We start from the raw sequence: 20,057 nt of genomic DNA, 5'->3' as shown, positions 1-20,057 counted from the left end.
ATTTGACTGCCTCTTTGGTCGAGTAGTTGCAAGAGCGCCTGCCGGACTAGGGGTCTCGGGTTCGAATCTCGGGTCGGGCAAAGTAATATCGGCCTTGTGCCTAGGCTGCATTTGTGCAATAGGCTCACCCCCTATGATATGGGATTTATGATACAAATGGTGAAAAGTGGGTGTACAATGTATCTATAACGTGTCTTATAGGTATACATAATATGTGATTGTGTATCACATACAAAATGACGACACATTTTATAGTTTGTCAATAGTTTACATTGACTTATCCTATTCGACTATCGTCCATTCTATTTACCTATCTAGCGTGGCTGACCTCAAACCCCTTTTAATTACTAATGTCTTGTTAAATAAACTTGATATTTTATTCTTACTTACCTCCTTTTTGTGAGGGGGAAAATCACCCAATGACATCTCCCGCTTTGGGTGAGGCGAGAGGGACTGTCAGACTCTTACTGACTAAAAACCACCCCGTTCCTTCTCCTGCTTTGAGCCGGAGCCCTGGTAACCTTTAACGTTGTCAGCAGCTCCGGCTATTCTTACTTTCCTACAATATAAATAAGGTAAGTTTTTGATTGAATGACCAATTACAATTTGTTTTAAATAAAATTAACTGGCGAGCTACGTGACATTGTCTAAACCTAAATGAACTGTGGTCGTTATTTATTACCTACCCAGCACAATTTATTTTGGAATGACATTCATTAATCTCTATGAACGATTAAACTTGTATCAAAGTGTCAAATAAGATTAATAATATAGACATTTTTACTTAATGACTATTCATAGTATATATATGCACTACGTACCTAATTAAAAAGTTGATAAAACTTTCGTTAAAAATGTAAAGGACATTATAAGACAACTAGCGACATCTAGTATGCAGTAGATAAAACGTGAGCGTTGAGTTAAGCGCGAATTATTGTAAGATGGAGCTAACTATTTCTTTCGTTGAACAACTAAAATTGGTTCAAATATTGTTATTTATTTATGTATTATGAAAATTATATTTCTTATCAGTGAAGAATATATTTAGGTACATTATTATTAGATACATGACCAGTAGCACGATATTTCTCATTATTTTCCGAGAGTAACTTAACATACAATAATCAATACTTACACCTGTATTTCCCGGAAAGGGATAAGCAAAAGTTGAAATAAGTAATAGTAACCATAGAATTTCCTCATACTGCGAGATACCTGTCGTCGAATAGCGGAACTATTATTTATCTATACTCTTAAAGGACAGTGCTCTCAGGTATATAAATTAAATCTTCTTATTCTATTAAACTTTTTATTTCAACGTACACGTAAAATTGTTTAAGATTATCACATTCACATTCACACATCACATTCAGCATTAATAAAATTACACACTAAGGGGACAGTTGAGAGACTAAAGTAATATTAGTAGTTTGGTAAGTTACAGACAGATGGCGTTACTTGGATGTACGGAATAGAAAAAATCCTATTCCTACCTAACATAATATCGCTCACCTAGTAATAATATATTGGCACATCTGCAAATAATGTTTAAATGTGCAAGTATTAATCTATTTCATCATTATGATTCATCGAGAGAGGTCGTAAGTGTCATTATACCATTATTGTAGTTTTCCCCCACACGCACGTAAAGCAACAGTTCATTGGTCAGTAAACTAAAAACTAAACAAGGCAGGTAAACTATCAAAACCGTAAAGGTGCCTATATATTACTAGATGTGCGATATATTTAATTTATTTATCTCCAATATAATGTTTTATAACATTAATGAAATGCGTGTCTTCAAAGCACAGTGGAATAAGTTGCTATCACTTGTAGCCTTTTTACGTCTTGCGCACATTAGGATTAATACTCGTACTATTTCAGGAATGCCTTACTGATAACGAGCAACACAGGAGCTATTCTTAACCAGCTGATCTCACAAATACAGTAACTCAGTACTTCTGATCCTTAACTCTGTGTTAATAAAGAAGCTACACTTCTAATCGCACGGCATCGGTACCAGCACAACTCCGTTGTACTAAGACTTTTAGAGGCACCATAGGTGATAGGCCATTGATATAGGTGCCTTTTTTACGTTAAGCCCTCGGACCCTCGGCCCCTAAAAAAACATTTGCTCATTGGTCTCAACTCGTCCCCTAAACAAAATCCACACTCGGCCCGACGAGACTGGATTTTCATAGAAAAGACAGAAACATCCACTCGTCCCTTAGTCAGAAAAATAAATTTTGGTATAGTCGACTACAAAAGTTTAAAAGTCACTAGGGGTTTTTTTTACTCAATAACTAGATTATGCCTTAAAAAAATACCGTTTTGCCCGCCAATTCATCTGCGTCGAATAATGACTTCTGGCATTTGTCGTCTGATGTAGAAGACTAAGGGAGAAGCCTTGTTCAGCAAGCCGTACCCACACCCGCACCCGCACCACAACGGGGGTATTTTTAATAAATAGTATGGAACGGATAAACATTTTTTAGCAACTGTACTCTGAGGGCCGAGTGGAAACTAAAATTTCGCTGATAATAAAAACCCGGACCTCAGGGGCCGAGATGACACCCTAATTAGGGGCCGAGTAGAAACATCAATTATGGGGGCCGCGGGCCCGAGAGTGGACTAAACGCTTTTTTATGACGAGGGGAAACATTCAAAATACCCCTAGTTTTGGGGAGAAAAACCTAGGGAGTGTGGGACTTTTACCACACTAAAATCACCCCGGTGGCCACCCTCTGCACCTGTAAGGGGCACCGTGTCTTTAAAGTAGACCTCCTCCCGATATAAGTACCTACAGATAATTAATATGGAAGACAATTAGTGTTTTAAATAAAACAAGGATATTGCCACTGGTATAAGATTTATTGATTGAATAAAGTTAGTACATATAAGTATAGTTAGTTTTACAAGTGATTGGTTATTATAGACATCAATTATTATTACGTTTATATGTAGGTCTTGCCAATTGCCAACACTGAGCATTACATCTTTTAGCAGACACGTAGCTTAAAAATATGGCGAAAACAAAAAAAGAAAACGTGATTTCTTATCCTAAGTTAGTTAGTTATTTTGTTTAATATGTATCAAAAGTAAATGCAATTAAATTAGGTTCCTACATACAGGGGAACCTATTACTATAAACTACATTCGACCAAAAATTGTCGTTATTTTAATGTTAATATAAAATGAATAAAATGCAAGTAATAGTAGGTAAATGTTAATTAAAGTAAGTTCGTTAGTTAAAATTTATACCATGGTTTCCTTAATAATTGAAATCTCATACGAATAAATTAATAGTATGAGATGTTTAAACACATGGCCGTAATTGGACAAAATTCGTTACACAGTTTATTAGTAAAAACATATTAGTCCACATAAAATGCAGTATACCTATAGGTATAATAATTGATAAAGTTGTTACTTTTAGGACTTCTTCTCCCTCCCTAACTTTAATCTTCAGCTAAGCCAAAATATATCACACTCCCAAGCATATGATATGCACCAAAAAAGGGTTTAATATAATTTTAATAGGTATCTGTATCAAAATACAATGCATACTACCAGTTAAAATGTGGTGGATATAAAATCGGGGACAAAACCAAACGCGAAATAAGTGTTCAAAGCAAAAGTCAAATCTGTATCCCTCCTCCTCTAGAAACCACAGCTTTGTATCTGTTATCGGAAAATAACAAGAACAGGAAGTTTAATTTCCCAGGAAAATTGAAAATTTCTGTAGAACTATTAACGAGAGATATATTGTATTATTTTACGCCCATGTCACAGCAAATTTATCATTTGCGACATCTCATGGTAAATGTATAAACTTACGGATCGATCGTTCGAACAATCACGGAACAGCTTTTATTTTACACTTCTTTAAAAATACAGAGAATAGCATATAATACCACTCTCTGATTGGTTGATGTTGGACAGAAACTATATTTTTAAAATAACTATGGTGAGACATACTAAATCCTAGTAGGATGCGTCTGCGCACGCTGCTCATAACTAGCATAGCTTTGCTCCATACGTGAGTAAACCGTGATTTTTAGTTAATTTGACAAATGATCTCTGATTGGTTCATATTGAGATTATCAATGCTTGCTACTCAAAACCTACCTGAAGTGTTTCAGAATCTAAAACTTTCATCAATCATTAAGGTTCACAGCTCTATTTCTGGTTCTACTTTTAGTTTGTTCACAATAAAATTTATAAGTTTATTATATTCCTAAAAGTTCTTGTTATTTTTCGGTAATATATCCACTCCATTTTAATATATATTGTAGGTACGTGTATGTTTATAGGACTATGTCACCTACCTATTATGGCAAAAGGCCCTACTTCACATTTCACAAATGTTTACTTATTTACTATAATATATATTTTTTGTATTGTCACAATAATGTAGGATATATAGAGAACACCGTTACAACGATAATGTACAAAGCTGACACAAATTACTTTCAAGACATCAAATATCAAGTTTACTTTTAATAAATGGACACCAAATACTGAACTATTTTTATTTTACAAAAAAACTCGAAAGCGTGTACTGCTCTACCTTATTCTTTCGCAGACTTTCAAGTGAGCAATTTTACGATTACTTTAAAAAACTGGAATTTATTTATTTATACCAATTAACTACTATAATGAATTTTACATTTGTACATTTGTACTTGGATTTCAAACAAGTGATTTCCCAATCCTACAGCTTAGGCATTATACCTACCTACTTTGTACCGATTACCATTTTGCAGAAACCTACCATCTTTATAAGTTTAAATACGAAAAATAAAATTCTTTTTTTTAGTTTTCATGTAAATAAACCATTATTAACTTAGCTTTGGAATGAAACTAAAACTTTCAGTATACTAATACCGGAGTCGTACGAAAGTATTCTACGGTACGGTAAAACAGGGTGAATACACTTCAAAGGGTAAATAGACAAAGGAATGGGGTGAATAGATGTTAGAACATTTTCCAAACGTTTATTCACCCCCCTTCTGTATCTATTCACCTCTCGAATTCTATTCATCCCGTTTTGCGAGTAAGTAGTCAACTCGGACCACATGCCTACGGCCCATTTGGGACGAGTTGCAGAAAATAAAATAAAATAATATTTTTAGTGGTCAACTCGTCCCACGTTACTACCACAATGAGATAAGGTACAGTCAGTAGCAAAAGGGTTAGTTTGGAAATAATAAAGTTCTATTACTTTGTTGAAAAAATATTTTCTAGGAACTTCATTCTATCTATGTTATCATTTACTTCATAAGTGACCGCCATGACCATTGTTTAAGCCACACATGTATTCTTAGTAATTTTGGATAACACATGAATTTGTGCGATTGCTAAAATAAATTGAGCTAATAAATTATTTAACCGACACTAAAAAAAGAGGTTCTTACTTCGTAAGGATGTTGTAATATGAAATAATCTATAAATAAAACGAAAGTAAAGAAACAAAACAATAAAAAAATATTTTTAATCTTGTGTTGCTAACTGTACCAAACATTGATAAAGTTTAAAGATCCATACAAAAAAAAAGTGGGACGAGTTCACCACTAAAAATTTAATTTATTTTTAATTTCCCCAACTCGTCCCAAATGGGCCGTAGGCATGTGGTCCGAGTTGACTACTTACTCCGTTTTGCGGTACTATAATAATAATAAAAAAAGCCTACAATTCGTTTTTGTCGTAGATAGGTAAATATTTTAGAAGAGACACCCTGAAGACAAAGACCCTGTGAAAGGTAGGTTCCCTGCACCACACAGTTTGTGTACTATACTTGTTTGTATTTTTTAAGAAATACGTACAAAAAATACAATATCAAATCTATCACTAGGCACATCCCGAATACGAGATCTTAAATCAGTACCTAAATTAAAACAAATTATTAAAATAAGAAAATATTATCTCTGCGGACTATGATTAATCTAAAAAAATATTTCTATTCTTTTAGCAAACAAAATAGTAATTCAGTGTTTTAGCATAATCATAAACATATTATATATATAAACTAACAACATATTATATCAATGAAAGTACCTAGATATGTGTACGTAGTAGTATATTATGTACGTAGTTCTTCCACGTGTAGATTTACATTTCCAATGATTATATATATTTTTCATAATTATTTCAATATCTTGGTAGTAACTAAAACTGAATAATTTACAAAAAACAAACAAAGTTATAAAAAGTATTCAACTTGATAAAATTTCTAATGTTTAAATAAAATTTTTGGTATAACCTAATATCGAGCATGTCATACATGCTACTCGTATAAATAACAAAATTCATAATTTTGCGGGAGGACAATCATGGAGGGCCAATGTAAAAAGTTTACTTATGCTTTGACTTACGGCCAGTGGAGCGGGATGCACCAGATTTAGAACTTTCAGTTTTCGTATGAGATCCGGCTTTGCTGTTCGTGCCGGATTTGCCGTGGTCTTCCGATTTTTTTGTTAGTTCTACCCCGGTTTTGTCTTTCTTGCCAGAGACGCTGGGCTTGGCAGATGTACTAGTCTTGGCCGGAGTATTAGCACATTTGGTGTCGCAAGATGTGACCGACACTGCAGTTGCGCCAAGAGAGCCTGATTGGCTGGGAGTGCCTGATGCTGATCCAACTACTCCAGAGGAACTAGCCGCACCAGCTACTTCTGAGTTACTGGTACCAGTACCAGGACTGCTTGGTGCTTGATCCGTTGTTGTCCTGGCAGTCGAGGTGCCAGCGGGGAAAGAGCAGTTAGCTCTCATTACTGATCCGTTTATCGCAAATTTTTTGCGGTAAATGTCTAATATATTGTGCGGCACATCCGCATCCTTCAAGTCCATGATGTAGTTATCCAAGAAACTGAAGTTTGTAATAAGGAATTTATTTGCTCTTGGGAAATTTCTTACGGGATACCCTAATTTAGATAATTTATTAATAATAGCCCATTCGGCAACTATACGTCGCCATATCTCTTGTAAACGGGATTCTGAAACAAAATGAAATCGTAGTTATAAAATATCTAAAATACATCAGGAGAAATATCACTCTGATAATATTATAAATGTGGAAGTCTGTTTATTTGGATGTTTGAAGCTAGTGAACGAATTTTGATGAAATTCGGTATACTGAAAGATATGAGCTGACATGGGTGACACTTTTTATCCCTAGGGAACGCGGACGAAGCTACTGGCAGAAGTTAGTTATGCAATAATTATAAAACTTTGATTAAAGATTTATGAAGGTTGATATTAATAGTCCTAGTGTAGGTACTATATAGTTGTCCCTTACCGAGTTAAGATATGATATATAAAAGTATACTTATATGTACGCATAAAACTCTTAACCAGTAGTACTATTGACTAGCAAAATCAGTCTAAAATACTTTTGACCGTAAGCTTTAGTCAATAATACTTTTGATTAAAATAACAACCAAAAGTAGGTAAGGTACATTTGCCCAATGGAATTGGTTAAAAATACTTTTGACCAAGAGTATCCGTCAAAAGCGGCTCTGACTGGTTGTATCAGTCAAAACTCTTAAAAGGTTGGGTTGGGTTAGGTTAGGTTTATTTTTTACCCCCGACGCAAAAAGAGGGGTGTTATAAGTTTGACGTGTCTGTCTGTCTGTGTATCTGTCTGTCTGTGGCATCATAACTCTCGAACGGATGCTGTGATTTCAATTTAGATTAACCGAAGGTCTGCAAATATACTGGGATGGGGTCTCAAATGAAACCGCACTGAAAGATAATATTTTTTCGTATTAACAAAAATATAAAATTTAATATATTTTAAAATATTTTTTTTAATTTAACGTTTTATTATTAACAAAAAAAACTGCACCTATGTAGTCTTTAGCCTACTTAGAGAAAAAAAACTAGTAATTAATAAGTAAAAAATAAAAAATGCGAACGAGTTTGACCTTAAATGTAATTTTTAGCTTAACAAGAATCGAAATTATAGTAAGTATATGTACTATACTAAACCTAACCTACCTATAAAAAGTTTGAAATACAAAATTAAATAAAAAAAACCCCGACACAAAAACTTAATTACCCTTAAAAAAAAAAAAAGAAACCTAATCTTAAAGTACCTAAGAATGTACTAATAATTCTAAAAAAAAATAAGTACGTCTCGTTGGGGGACCGAATGAATACGGACTGCACACCGCCGCCCGCGCCGCTATATTTTCTGCGTTATAGTTAAGTACCTAAACATTAATTTACTTTAATGTTAACACCAATCATGTGATACTTATGAACAAATCGTAGAGAAGTAAGAAATAATTAGGAGCGGTCCCCCAACGCGATGTATTTTTTTTTTTAGAATTATTAGTACATTCTTAGGTACTTTAAGATTAAGTTTCTTTTATTATTTTTTACTTTTTAAGGGGAAATTAAGTTTTTGTATCGGGGTTTTTTTTAATTTTTAATTTATTTTTTTATTTATAATAAAACTATTACCGCAGAAATATGCGTCCGCGCTCTTTGATAAGGTTAGGTTAGGTTACAACCGTCTTCTCCCTCCCGGGGGTGAGTAGCGGGTGCTAAGCGCGGGGGCGCCTACACTTGCATTGCACTACTCACCTCTCGCGGGACGGGAGCGGTTAGCACACGACCGTTCCCGATGCCCCTTTCCCATGCTAGGGAGGGGCGTGTAATGGCCTGCTACCACAGATGTGCTCCGCCAAGGGGGTACTGGTAGTAAAGGTTCAGTCGGTCTCCCAGGCCCCCTCAATGGCGATGCAGGTGTGCTCCTGGGTTTTTTAGTGGGCCGGCTTCTACCGGAGAGTCCCACATATCCCTCCCGTCCCCCGAAGGGAGGACGATACATAAAGTATGTTTCCCAGGGTCAAAAACAAAGGTTAGGTTAAGTTATTTGTTGTGTTCTCTTTGTAGTGATTGCTTATGTGATGGCTTATTTTCATAATAAACGATTTCACATTTTAGGTACAAATATCTTTTTTCGTTTTATTCAGTTAAAAGTACTTTTACTGGTTAAGAGTTTTGATAGAAATTTTAACCCTTTTGGGCCATCCATAAATTACGTCACACGAATTTCATGATTTTTGACCCCCTCCTCCGTCCTTGTCACAATTGGTCACATTTGTGAGACCTCCCCCTCCCTAGTGTGACGTCACATTTTATAATTTTACATCTAGATTTTTTGAGGTTTTCGATAATAGTTCAAAGTTTGTGTTTTAACAATTAGATTATAATAATTGAAATGTGACGTCACGAAATTTAAGACCCCTCTCGCCCCCTTGTCACATAAAGTCACACTTCGTCGACCCCCTCCCCCCTTAACGTGTGACGTAATTAATGGATGGCCCCTTTTCACGTGAAGTGAATCGCCGGGAAATAACCGTGTATCTTGTTGAAACTTCTTGAAATGAGAAATTCTTCTTTGCTATACTTAAACGTATAATTAAGAAGAAGAATTAAAAGTTTGAAATAATAGAACACTTTAACCCAAAATAATAGGGAATCGCCAAAGAGCCGCAAGCTATATTTTTCTCGATAAATAATAATTTTTCCTTCGCCACGTTATATACATACCTAATAAGACGCAATTTCCAGTAATTGTTTAGTTTTAAGATGTCAAGTAAAGTTTGCTAAGGTTAGTTAATCTAATAAATAATTGAGTCTATCTACATAAAATATTTTGATCGCGTTCCATGTAACAAAATATTAATAAATATAAATATTGCTGCAACTAACTTAAGCCAGAAAGAAAACTGTCGCATCGTTTTTAAAAATAGGTACTATAATATTGAAAATCGCAAAGACAAAATGCGTAATATTAACAATGTACTTATAAATTCGCGCACACACCAAAACAAACAAATCCATTCTAAACTTCATATTCGCCATTATTTTAATGTATTTTTTTTTCAGTTTTTATGAATATTACTGCAAGGTAATGACTAGGTAGTACCTAAAACTGTAAGAAATTCAAAGTTAACTGACGACAAATTTTTGTCATAATCTATCAACCGCGTTGAATTTAAAAAAAAGTCACTAAATCCAGATTCCATACTTACTGTATTTAAATTAAGGATTCGTTAACTACGTAAATTAGTGTTTTTGTTTATATCTTAGAAAAAATTGAAAAAATTACCTGGTAAGCCCAACTGATCACTAATGTCGCTCCACATCAGTGAGACCATCAACTTCTTTGTTCTGCTGCCGCGGCCGCCGCGTGTATACAGGGGTGGGTTTTCCCTCACTAGCTTTATCAAAGCCGATTCTATTGGAGTCCAGGAGTCCTCTTTGCAGTGGTAATGTAAGTTTTTCACTCTGCAACCCGCCATTGCGGCTCGTGCAGTACTGACTGAGCCTCGATGTCCTGCCGATGCGCCGGGACCCGTCCAACGCGCAGACGTGCACACTCTCCGCCCACCCCTATAGAGCTTGCACTGTGCGTACTTGCATCTATTTATATACAGGGGCCTCGGTGCTCGTGAATAGGGAGATAGCTCCAATTAATTGGTATTTAAAGCAGAACTACAAAAACTTAGAAGTGTTCATATTGTATATTTTTTTATCTCTAATTATTAACTATTACAAAGCCTCAGGTTCTTGTTTTAAAACGTATCAGAATTGTAAGTAGGATGAATGTGATGGCATTTGCAACTTAACAGCTGATAGGAAGGTCTGTCTTCGAGATTGAATTAGGTGCAAATAATTTGTAAAAATGTATAGTTAAATACCCGCAGCAAAAAGAAGGTACTCATAGTACATTGTATATAGGTAGGTGCAGGTTGTGCATGTAAATGTAATCCACTCTAATCAAAGCTTTAATGTAATGGTGCAACGTTTTATTTTTCTGTGTTTTATAATTTAGTAGGTTAAGTAAATATATAACCTTAAATATGTCAAATATATTTCGTAATTGAAAAAAGTAGCCCTCTCCATACCTGGGTTGGCTTTACTTTATTGGGACGGCTTAATAACCAACAAATAATTTCATCATCCAACCCTCAAATTGATGCATATTGAAAAGCTGATACGTTCCTACCTACATAATGATAAAATTCATTTTCCTATAGTAAAACATCAAAGCCAAGCTAAATCGTCCTTTGGGTTTTAATTTCAGGAAATGCATTCGATGCTTAGAGATTAAATCCTTACTATAATCCGCGCCACAGGGGGTCTACTCCAATTCAACGAAAAACGAAGTTTCGTCCGAAACTTCGCAAATTTCGTACTACAATTCCATTTATTGCATGATAGGTAGATTTTGAATTGAAATTAAAAATAAAACGTTATTTAAAGTAATTTCATAAGTAAATCAATAAAACCTACGGCCAAAAATTAAACGAAACTTCGGATTCGAGAACCGGAGTAGCCCTAGGTTCGCACAATGTAAGAAGACCACTCTGAGTGCGTGTCCACATTTCCACGTCACGACGTCGCGTCCTCAACGTGTAACGGTGCGGTAATGTGTCACGTTACGTTGCCGCGTCGTTCTAGTTCACGGTACGGCAACGTCGCCGTGTGACGGCGCATCACGTCGTCGTAAGCCGACGTCGATGCTCTATGTTAATGTCTTTTTAACAATAGCAGAAGCAGAATACTGTACTATGTGAACAATGTCCGTATCGACGCAAGTTAGTAAAGAATATACCAGTTTACAAGGCACGACGACGTGTAACGTTTCTGCGTCGTGAAGTTCATTTTTAGGTTACGTTAACGTAAATTTGCACGTCACGTCAACGTAACGTGACACGTTACCGCATCGTTCCACGTTGACGATGTCGTGACGTGGAGATGTGGACACGCACTTACAGTTGCCATGTAGTGAGAGGTTAATAAGATCAGTTGTTGTTACGACCGATTTGTAAGTCATATTGGAAATTATAATTAATATCTCAAAAACTTTTGAAATACTGTGAGACGGCGTAGAGCATTGACCAATCGATGGCATCAAGACAAATAGGTTTTTGAAAGATTTACACCATTACACAAAATTATTTAAATTATAAAAATATATTATGATTAGATTTTGATAACCGGTCCGACTATCAGGCTTACACTAATTAAAAAGATATAGAGATTGTGATATGACTTCGAAGGGATTACTTATTACCTACCCTTAATAATTTCAGCAGCATCATTAAAACTTGAATTAATTTCGTCCCTAAAAATGAAAAAGAACGAACAAACAATGGTGCTTTTGTAATAGACTCCACAGGACACGTGTTGACCTTGATTACTAAAATCACCCCTTAAAAGGGGTGGAGTCACCGTTGCAAAAGGGAGATTAAAAAATAAAATCAAGATCAAAGGCTATTGAAGCACAGCAACGCACACAGATGCACATCACCCTCAGTAATCATAATTATGGGGTAGCTGCTTGGTAAAAGGATACTTATTTGGCCAGATTAGTGTTTCAAGGTCTTTGCCAACCCCTCTGATTTGGATAAAGTCGATGAGTTTGCGTCATCAAAACATCAAGATGGCGGTTATTTTTTATTTTTTTTATTTAGTCGCTGTGTTACAAAATATCGATTACGATAATGATTTTAACCTTGTGCGAAACGATTTTCTGGTCTGATGTTAATCTTGACGAAGACCTTTTTTCAAAGCTGACGAAAAGTTTTGATTAGACGTTTTCCGTAACGATTTTCTGGTTGATGATGCGGATATTGAAAAAAAGAAGAAGACTGAAAGGTTTTTTCACACCGATCTGCTACTAAATTAGAGAAATTATCTCAAACTGTACATTTAAGATCACATGTGACTATTATAATTATTAATGGCCTATGTCCGAAGTTAACGTAGTCGGTCGCACCTCCCGATTTCCCAGCTTCAAATCATATCCCACCTTCCTCCCACTGTACTCCATCCCTCACTCAACCTCCTGACAAATAAAATGCTAAATAAACACCTAAACTACACGTTTAGGGTTTAAAATTGCATGAACCTACAAATATACAGAGGGAGACTAGATTTTATTTGTTTACAACTAAATATTGATCTACACCCTGTTTGCTGTCATGTTTTTTTCTTTGTGAAAACAAATCCGATTTTATTAAAAACTACCTGCTAGATGCCCGCGGCTTCGCTCGCTTACATAACAGGCTTTGTGACTAATAAAAGTATAGTACAGCCTTAGTTACTCCTTAGTGCATCAGCAACCTGCCTATAAGAAGTTCCGTTAAAATCGGTATAGCCATTTCAGAGACTAGCAAGAACAGAAACACACACAAAACAAACAAACAGGCAGACGTATAAGCAGTGAAGAACGGTTATTTTAATATTACAAACAGACACTCCACTTGTCTTCGTTAGTCTAGATTTTCAGTATTTCATTAAGTCTGTTTCCACCTCTTCGATACTTAAGAATAGACTTAAGTCTTTTGTGATCGTTTATACCAAAGTAAAGTAGCTAATAAAGTACATTAAAGTTTTTAAAATGATACGATGTCTAGAACACAATCCGGTGCTTGAATTCTTTATGATATACTAGCTTCCGCCCGCGACTCCGTCCGCGCGGATGTCGGTCTTCGCGTGAATGTTTATTTCTCCATTTTGAGTAATTCTGACAATGGCATCTTATAAATATCTATTGGACCCAAATACGGCTAGGCCCATAATAATTAAGGAAGTCCCTCTATCTGAAAAATCAAGTTTTTTTTCTACGTATTTTTCCAGGATAAAAAGTCCCATTTTTTGCCCAGGATAATAAGGTATAATTATGCCAAGCTTCATCGAAATTGAACCGTTAGTTTTCACGTGATGCCTGAACATACAGACAGACAGACAAAGGCATTCAATAAACAGGCAGACATCGACGGGATATGACTCTAACGATCACGTTATTATTTAAGGAAACTTCCATAGAAAGATGTGGAAATTAATAAAGTTGGTATGTTTTGTTAGAATTTCTAAGATTATATAAAGGCCAGTATATTTTTATGGAACGCGCCGGTAATCGATCTGTCGTATCACCTGATGTTAAGCAATCTCCGCCGCCCATGGACACTTGAAACACCAGAGGCGTTACAAGTGCGTTGCCGGCCTTTTAAAAGTTAGGAATTTAAGGCTTGTTGGGGAATCAGAGATTGGGGAGTGGGGAATTGGGCCCCGGCTCCGGTAGCCTCACTCACACAACGCAAGCGTTGTTTCACGTCGGTTTTCGGTGACGCCGTGGTATCACTCCGGTCGAGTCGGCCCATTCGTGCCGAAGCATGGCTCACCCACACTTAAAAAAATCGTTGGGAACCTAGACTTAAACTAATTTATAATTAGTGTGGTGATTAATTCTCGTCGTACCTTCTCGCCTTGTGCCATTGCAGCAATGGGCACTTTTAGGTACATGCTGAGCATTTGATGTGATCATTTTCAAAATAGAACGGCATTAAATTTATTTTACCTTCTAATATAAAAATAATTAATGATTAATTATTATTAATGAATCCCTATTATTATTTCAATAATATTATTATACACTTAACTTACACCAAATAATAATTACGATTATAGTATTTTTTTCTTCTTTATTTTCTTCTTCTTTTAAGTAAAACGTTGCCCCACATACAAGTTCACATACACATGACACACAGACCCGAAACAATAATATAATTTGTGGATCACACAAAGAGAGTTCCGTACGGTAATCGAACCCCTCATGTGAAGCAGCCTGTTGCCCAGCCACCGCGCCAAACGTGCACTCAAATTCATAATACAATTGAAAATATTATTCATACAAATACGCAATTGTATAAAAAAATATTAAATACCCATCAGAAGATTTTTAATAAATTCCTATTTAGCTACTTCAAAATAATAAGGATGGATTAAAATAATTAGATGCATACTTACCTACTTACGTTTAGATTCAAAGTGGAATAAACTATACAAAGATCTTTTTTCCACACGAAATGAAAAAAAAAAAAACAAAAAAAAAGAAAAACAATTTCGCCGACAAAATTGAATTGTAGATTTGTAGCATGTGGTTAAGGTAATTACTAAGTAGGGTTACCCTTTGTCTGGTGTTTCCACATTTCCAGTCCCAGTACCTATTAATAGAAGCGTATTGATCACGTTACCATCGATACTGATTGTTGGGGGTTTCCCCAATGAACCACTGCACATGGTTTTTTAAAAGAGTCATTAATAAATTATCAGTCTCGTTAAGTCTAACTACTCGTGGTAGTCGTAGATTCTATTTTCTTTTGATTTATTTCGTGATGGCTTTGAGAAAGCGAGTAAGGGTTCGAAAGCAGGCAAGCATCAATATGATTTGTAGCGAATTATATGTTATGTAATTTCTAAAGTTGAAAAGACACTATTGACATACATAATATGGTGAAGCAAAACATCATTATTTACAATGTTATGAAATCTAGTAGTTATAATTTAAAAATATTCGACATGTATTGTCTTATGTATAGTTAAATAAAACAAATTAAGTTAAGTGTTGGAGGTCGTTACGTTGCCCTATAAAATGTAGTATTACGTGACGTCACACGATGTTTCAAATCAATGTATAATTAATGTATATTAAATTTTGTAAGAAAAAAAATACGTAGCTGATCTTATAAAATAATCTACCAGACGGACATTAAAAAAATTTAGGATAGCACCCTATTATGTAAGTAGGACCCAATTGCATATTGCATTTAACTGCATGATTCACAATCTGCGAGCTCTATTGCATATTAAAGATTTAAATTCAATGAAGGTTTATTGGCCTTATTGACACCAATTTATCATACTTTGATTTGAATTGATTGAAGATATAGTTCGCTAATTTATATCTCCTTTATATTCCTACATTATTATGTGCTTTCAGTCTTATAATAGCACTAGCTGTGCCTGCGACTTCGTCCGCGTGAAAAAATCTCAGTTTGTGTTTCAGAAATAAAATTCGCGGTGGTAAGTCCCCTGTTTGCTTTGAGTCCCCTGTTTCGGATTCAGCGGCAGTAAAAATGTCGTCATTGCGAGGACCACCCGGAGGACATGGTGGAGCATACTGTGGCGGTATGCCCTGCATGTAGGGCTTGCAATCCGAATATCCGAATATCCGTACTATCCGGATATCCGCCGATTTTCAAATCCGGATATTAGTGGACTTACTATCCAGATTTTTCGGATATTACGGATACTACCAGTACCCCCTCGGCTAACCGCTCCCGTCCCGCGAGAAGTGAGTAGTGCAAAGCAGGTGTAGGCGCCCACGCGCTTAGCACCCGCTACGCACTCCCGGGAGGGAGAAGACGGTTGTACTGTCGTCTTCTCCTACTAATTCGTCTTCGACGAAGCGCCGGAGCGAATGCGTCCTCTCCTCCTCTCGCTCACATTCCGCCGCCTCCTTCTGCGAAATTACGCCCTCACAGAAAGAGGCGACCGCCGCTCATGCCTCCTCACTCCCCAACATAGCGCGTACGTGTTTAATTACGCGCGCGTAATGCAAGGGAGTGAGAGGTCTTCTCCGACCGCCACGATCAAGTTCTGGCGTGGCTCGGACCACGGTGGACACTCTTCCAGAGAGTGCCGCACCGTGTCCGCTGTTGCGCCACAATGATGGCACGACGTGTCCTCCCGCTCGATGCGGTGCAGGTAAGTGCTAAAACAGCCATGGCCTGTCATCACCTGCACCAAGCGGAAGGAGAGAAATCCAAACGGCCGATCAACCCAATATTGGAGGACTGGCCCGATGGAGTCCAGCGTGCGTGTGCCAGAGGCAGCAGCGGCAAGGTCGTCCGCCCAATGGACGACGATGGCCTCCTTGGCCTCCTTGCCGCACGCGAGAGGTCGCCGTCGCCGACCACATCCGCACGGCCTCCCTTATTTCGTGAGCCGGGTGCTGTCCGCGTGCCCCACTCTCTGCCGGCTAAGACGAGAGGAGATTCGTTCCCATTATTCTCCATACTTAGCATGACTGCTTCGCAGAAGGAGGAGACGGCATCGCAGTCGCCCTCGCTTCGCACCATGGACTGCACCAATGCCGCACGCGAGAGGTCGCCGTCGCCGACCACATCCACGCACACGGCGGTGCTCAACCTATGAATAGCACACCGCTACCGTATGGTCCACCGTGTCTCCCGCGCGGTCTTCGTAGTGACGACACCCGGGCGTTTTATAGCGACCTGATGGTTTGTTGTCAGATGGGGCCCAGTAGGGCTAATGCATGAGCAATACCATAATTGCGGACTACCTAGCAGGTTTACCGGGGATCCGGCTCGCATAGCAGGAGTAGGAGCTAGGTGGTTCTTAGTCAGTAAGAGTCTGAGTCTGAGTCTAAGAGTTTGCTAACAATAGAATTATTGTATAATTAAGTGTCAAATTAGCAATAAATTAAAAATAACCTGGAAGTGATTTTTAAAGGGTGAAAATCCTCCAATTAGGTACTTCTCTCGTCAGGGCGAGGTGAAAGCGCGAGTCGAAGTGTCAGACTCTTACTGACAAAAACCACCCCGTTCCTACTCCTGCTTGTCGAGCCGGAGCCTCGGTAAACCCGCTAGGTAGTCTGCAGGTCCGGATCAAGCATCAGTCCTACTGGGCCCCATTTGTGGTAGTCTGATGGCTCTTCGATGTACGCGCGGAACGCGTAGCGTCGCACGCATAGGTTCTCGTCTGGCGGTATTTACCCTTGCTCGCCGTCCGACGCCCGGAGTGTCACTCGCGTCGGCTGGGGCTTGAGGAAGTTTGGTCCCCTAGCGCGCCCCGCCCCCTCTTTAGCTAACATGACTGCTTTGCAGAAGGAGGAACCGGCATCCCAGTCCCCCTCGCTTCGCACCATGGCCTGAACCAATGCCGGACACGAGAGGTCGCCGTCGCCGAACACATCCCTGAGGACACGGCAGTGCTCAGCCCATGTAGGACAGACCGCCACCGTATGTTCCACCGTGTCCTCCGGGCAGTCTTCGCAGTGATGACACCCGGGCGTTTCCTCCCGCCCCATCAGAAACAGAAACCTACCGAAACTCCCGTGTCCGGTAAGCAACTGCGTCAGGCGGTAGGTGAGGATGCCATGGCGCCTCTCAAGCCACTCCACAAAGAGGTCTTACCACTGTAATGACAGCGAGCCCAGCCTTCGGTGCGACAGTCGTTGCTGCCATCCTACCACGCATTAATCTGGCGCGGCAGCGGAGTAACCTAAATGTGATGGAAACAGTGAAATAAAACATTCTGTTTTCGTTAAGAGAAAAATTGATACTTTATTTTAAATGCATACGAGTACATCTACAACATCATTGGTTCACACACATTGACGGTGTTACAATTATCGTATTTACGTTAAATAGAACTACAACTAACACTTAAAATTTCAAATTTGGCTTTCCCATAATCAGTCCACTTCATTTCCAGTATTTTTTGTCTTTTTGTTCCTTCGGTATAACCGCCTGCACCATCCGTCTCCACCGTCCTCTCCAAACTTCTACCAATCCAAAACTTCCTCTTTCCTAATATATGTCTGATTGTCTTCCAGTTCCAAACAGTCTTCCAAAAGACATTTTCGTCAATAGTTACAAACATTGAATATTCAAACCATCACATCAATAAATTTAAATACGACGAGTAATTAAATGAATTATTGTGATGTATGTAATTGTGAGATACATATTGAATGTGTAACGCGTTACACATAGCACTGGCTAGCAAGCCTAACCAGCAGTACGCTGCTCCGGCTGCTCATCAGACGTGTTCATCTCCCTGAGGGACTTTTCCACAGCATCCTCCACGATATTCATCAGATTTTGCACATGCATCTTCCCCATTTCATCGTTCGGCTCTTCCTCTTGCGTGCGGTTTTTTAACAATGCCTGTACCATCTCTTTGGTGACGACCTGCTTGGCGGTCACTCCGAATAACTTGTTGAAGCGCTTATGAATGTGTGGAGGTATGTCATCATCATTGATCTCGTAAATGTAAGCGTCCATGAACTCCAGAGATCCATCCATGTACTTGCTCGTCTTAGGGTGCATCGAGATCACCTCCTCCGTCACTTTCCCGAAGCGGATCAGGTTGTTCAGCTTGGCGTACCTCAGCTTGATGCTGGTCCATTCCTGCTTGCATGCTTTCTCTGAAAAGAGGAAAAACAAACATTGAGACACTAATCATCAATTAGCTCGAAGCAGGAATTCGATTTGTCAGGGACAATTTTTAAAAGATTGTTGTTTATTTCATTGTGTGTGTTGATATTTACTCGAATGGTAGCTGGTAACTAATCTGTAGCCTTATGTCAACAATAATCAGAGCGCCATAGCCTACATATATATAAAACAGATGCTTTGCGTAAAACTTCGCTTTAATTTACGCATGGCTACCGTTACATTTGTTTACATTTGAAATTCGCTGGATAGTTGGGTAAGACATACGGCTCAGGCGCTCTGGCGGTGATTAAAATAATTTCGCAATCATAGTACAATAACAAAACAGGTGATAAGCGAACCACACATACAATACAAAACACATAATGGAAATGTAAACAAAATAAGTTTGTAAATAAAAACTTACGGGGCATATGGATGTCGCGGGAAATACGCTCCCACGCTGTCGTCACGGCGGCCTTGTATTGGGTCGGGGTCATCATAATGTCCCTGATGTACGTAACCGGGTGGCGCTGCACCATCTTCAGCACGTCTTGTTGGAACGGAGTCCAGTAGTTCTCTTCTGGACTTAGTTTTTTTGCCATTTCGTTAATTATTTTCACTGTATTCACTAAACAAGCGATACGTCCCGCTTTAGAGAGGTACCGAGGAGAATTAAACAATCGATAACATGAAAAGCTGCGCAGCATTGAGGGGAACATGGCGCCGCGCGCAACCCCTCATCCCTTTGACTCTTCCCCGACCTGGCGGCCGTTAGACTGGCGCTCATTGATAAGCGTGAGCGGAAATACGGCGACATCTAGTGGATTCAACTCGTTTAATCACGTCGTAGGTCGTGTCTACCTGATTAGCAGTAGGTAATGTAGGTAGCAGCAGCTTTAGCTTTGCTAACAAATTGAATGCATATTTACACGACAAATGCATTAAATTCTGTTTTCTAGGAAAGTTCTTGTGCATTTTATTTTGGAAAAATATACTAAGAGGAAAGCTGAA

The 20,057-nt window shown here is 38.2% G+C and overlaps 2 protein-coding genes across 2 annotated transcripts; both read right to left on the bottom strand.

Annotated features, from left to right (window-relative positions):
- Nucleotides 1-5,466: 5,466 nt before the first annotated feature.
- On the bottom strand, nt 5,467-10,394 carry LOC118282294 (uncharacterized). The gene is made up of 2 exons (XM_035603305.2): nt 10,121-10,394; nt 5,467-6,992 (listed from the first exon to the last, which is right to left on the bottom strand). Exons 1-2 carry the CDS (start codon nt 10,311-10,313, stop codon nt 6,355-6,357), a joined length of 831 nt encoding a protein of 276 aa, XP_035459198.2. The 5' UTR covers nt 10,314-10,394; the 3' UTR covers nt 5,467-6,354.
- Nucleotides 10,395-18,144: 7,750 nt separating this feature from the next.
- LOC118282299 (uncharacterized) lies at nt 18,145-19,810 on the bottom strand. Its single transcript, XM_035603319.2, has 2 exons — nt 19,471-19,810; nt 18,145-19,036 (listed from the first exon to the last, which is right to left on the bottom strand). The coding sequence occupies exons 1-2, from the start codon at nt 19,763-19,765 to the stop codon at nt 18,618-18,620; spliced, it is 714 nt and encodes a 237-aa protein (XP_035459212.1). The 5' UTR covers nt 19,766-19,810; the 3' UTR covers nt 18,145-18,617.
- Between the last annotated feature and the right edge of the window lie 247 nt (nt 19,811-20,057).

The sequence above is a fragment of the Spodoptera frugiperda genome, chromosome 25 (assembly GCF_023101765.2).
Source record: "Spodoptera frugiperda isolate SF20-4 chromosome 25, AGI-APGP_CSIRO_Sfru_2.0, whole genome shotgun sequence".
Lineage (NCBI taxonomy): Eukaryota > Metazoa > Arthropoda > Insecta > Lepidoptera > Noctuidae > Spodoptera > Spodoptera frugiperda.
This window is presented reverse-complemented; position numbering and strand designations above follow the sequence as displayed.

Excerpts from the sequence above, each read along its gene's own strand:
- LOC118282294 (XM_035603305.2), bottom strand. The coding sequence starts at position 10,313 with ATGGCGGGTTGCAGAGTGAAAAACTTACATTACCACTGCAAAGAGGAC. Across the intron at positions 6,993-10,120 it reads TGATCAGTTGGGCTTACCAG|AATCCCGTTTACAAGAGATA; the intron begins GTAATTTTTTCA and ends ATTTTGTTTCAG.
- LOC118282299 (XM_035603319.2), bottom strand. The coding sequence starts at position 19,765 with ATGTTCCCCTCAATGCTGCGCAGCTTTTCATGTTATCGATTGTTTAAT. Across the intron at positions 19,037-19,470 it reads CCGCGACATCCATATGCCCC|AGAAAGCATGCAAGCAGGAA; the intron begins GTAAGTTTTTAT and ends TCCTCTTTTCAG.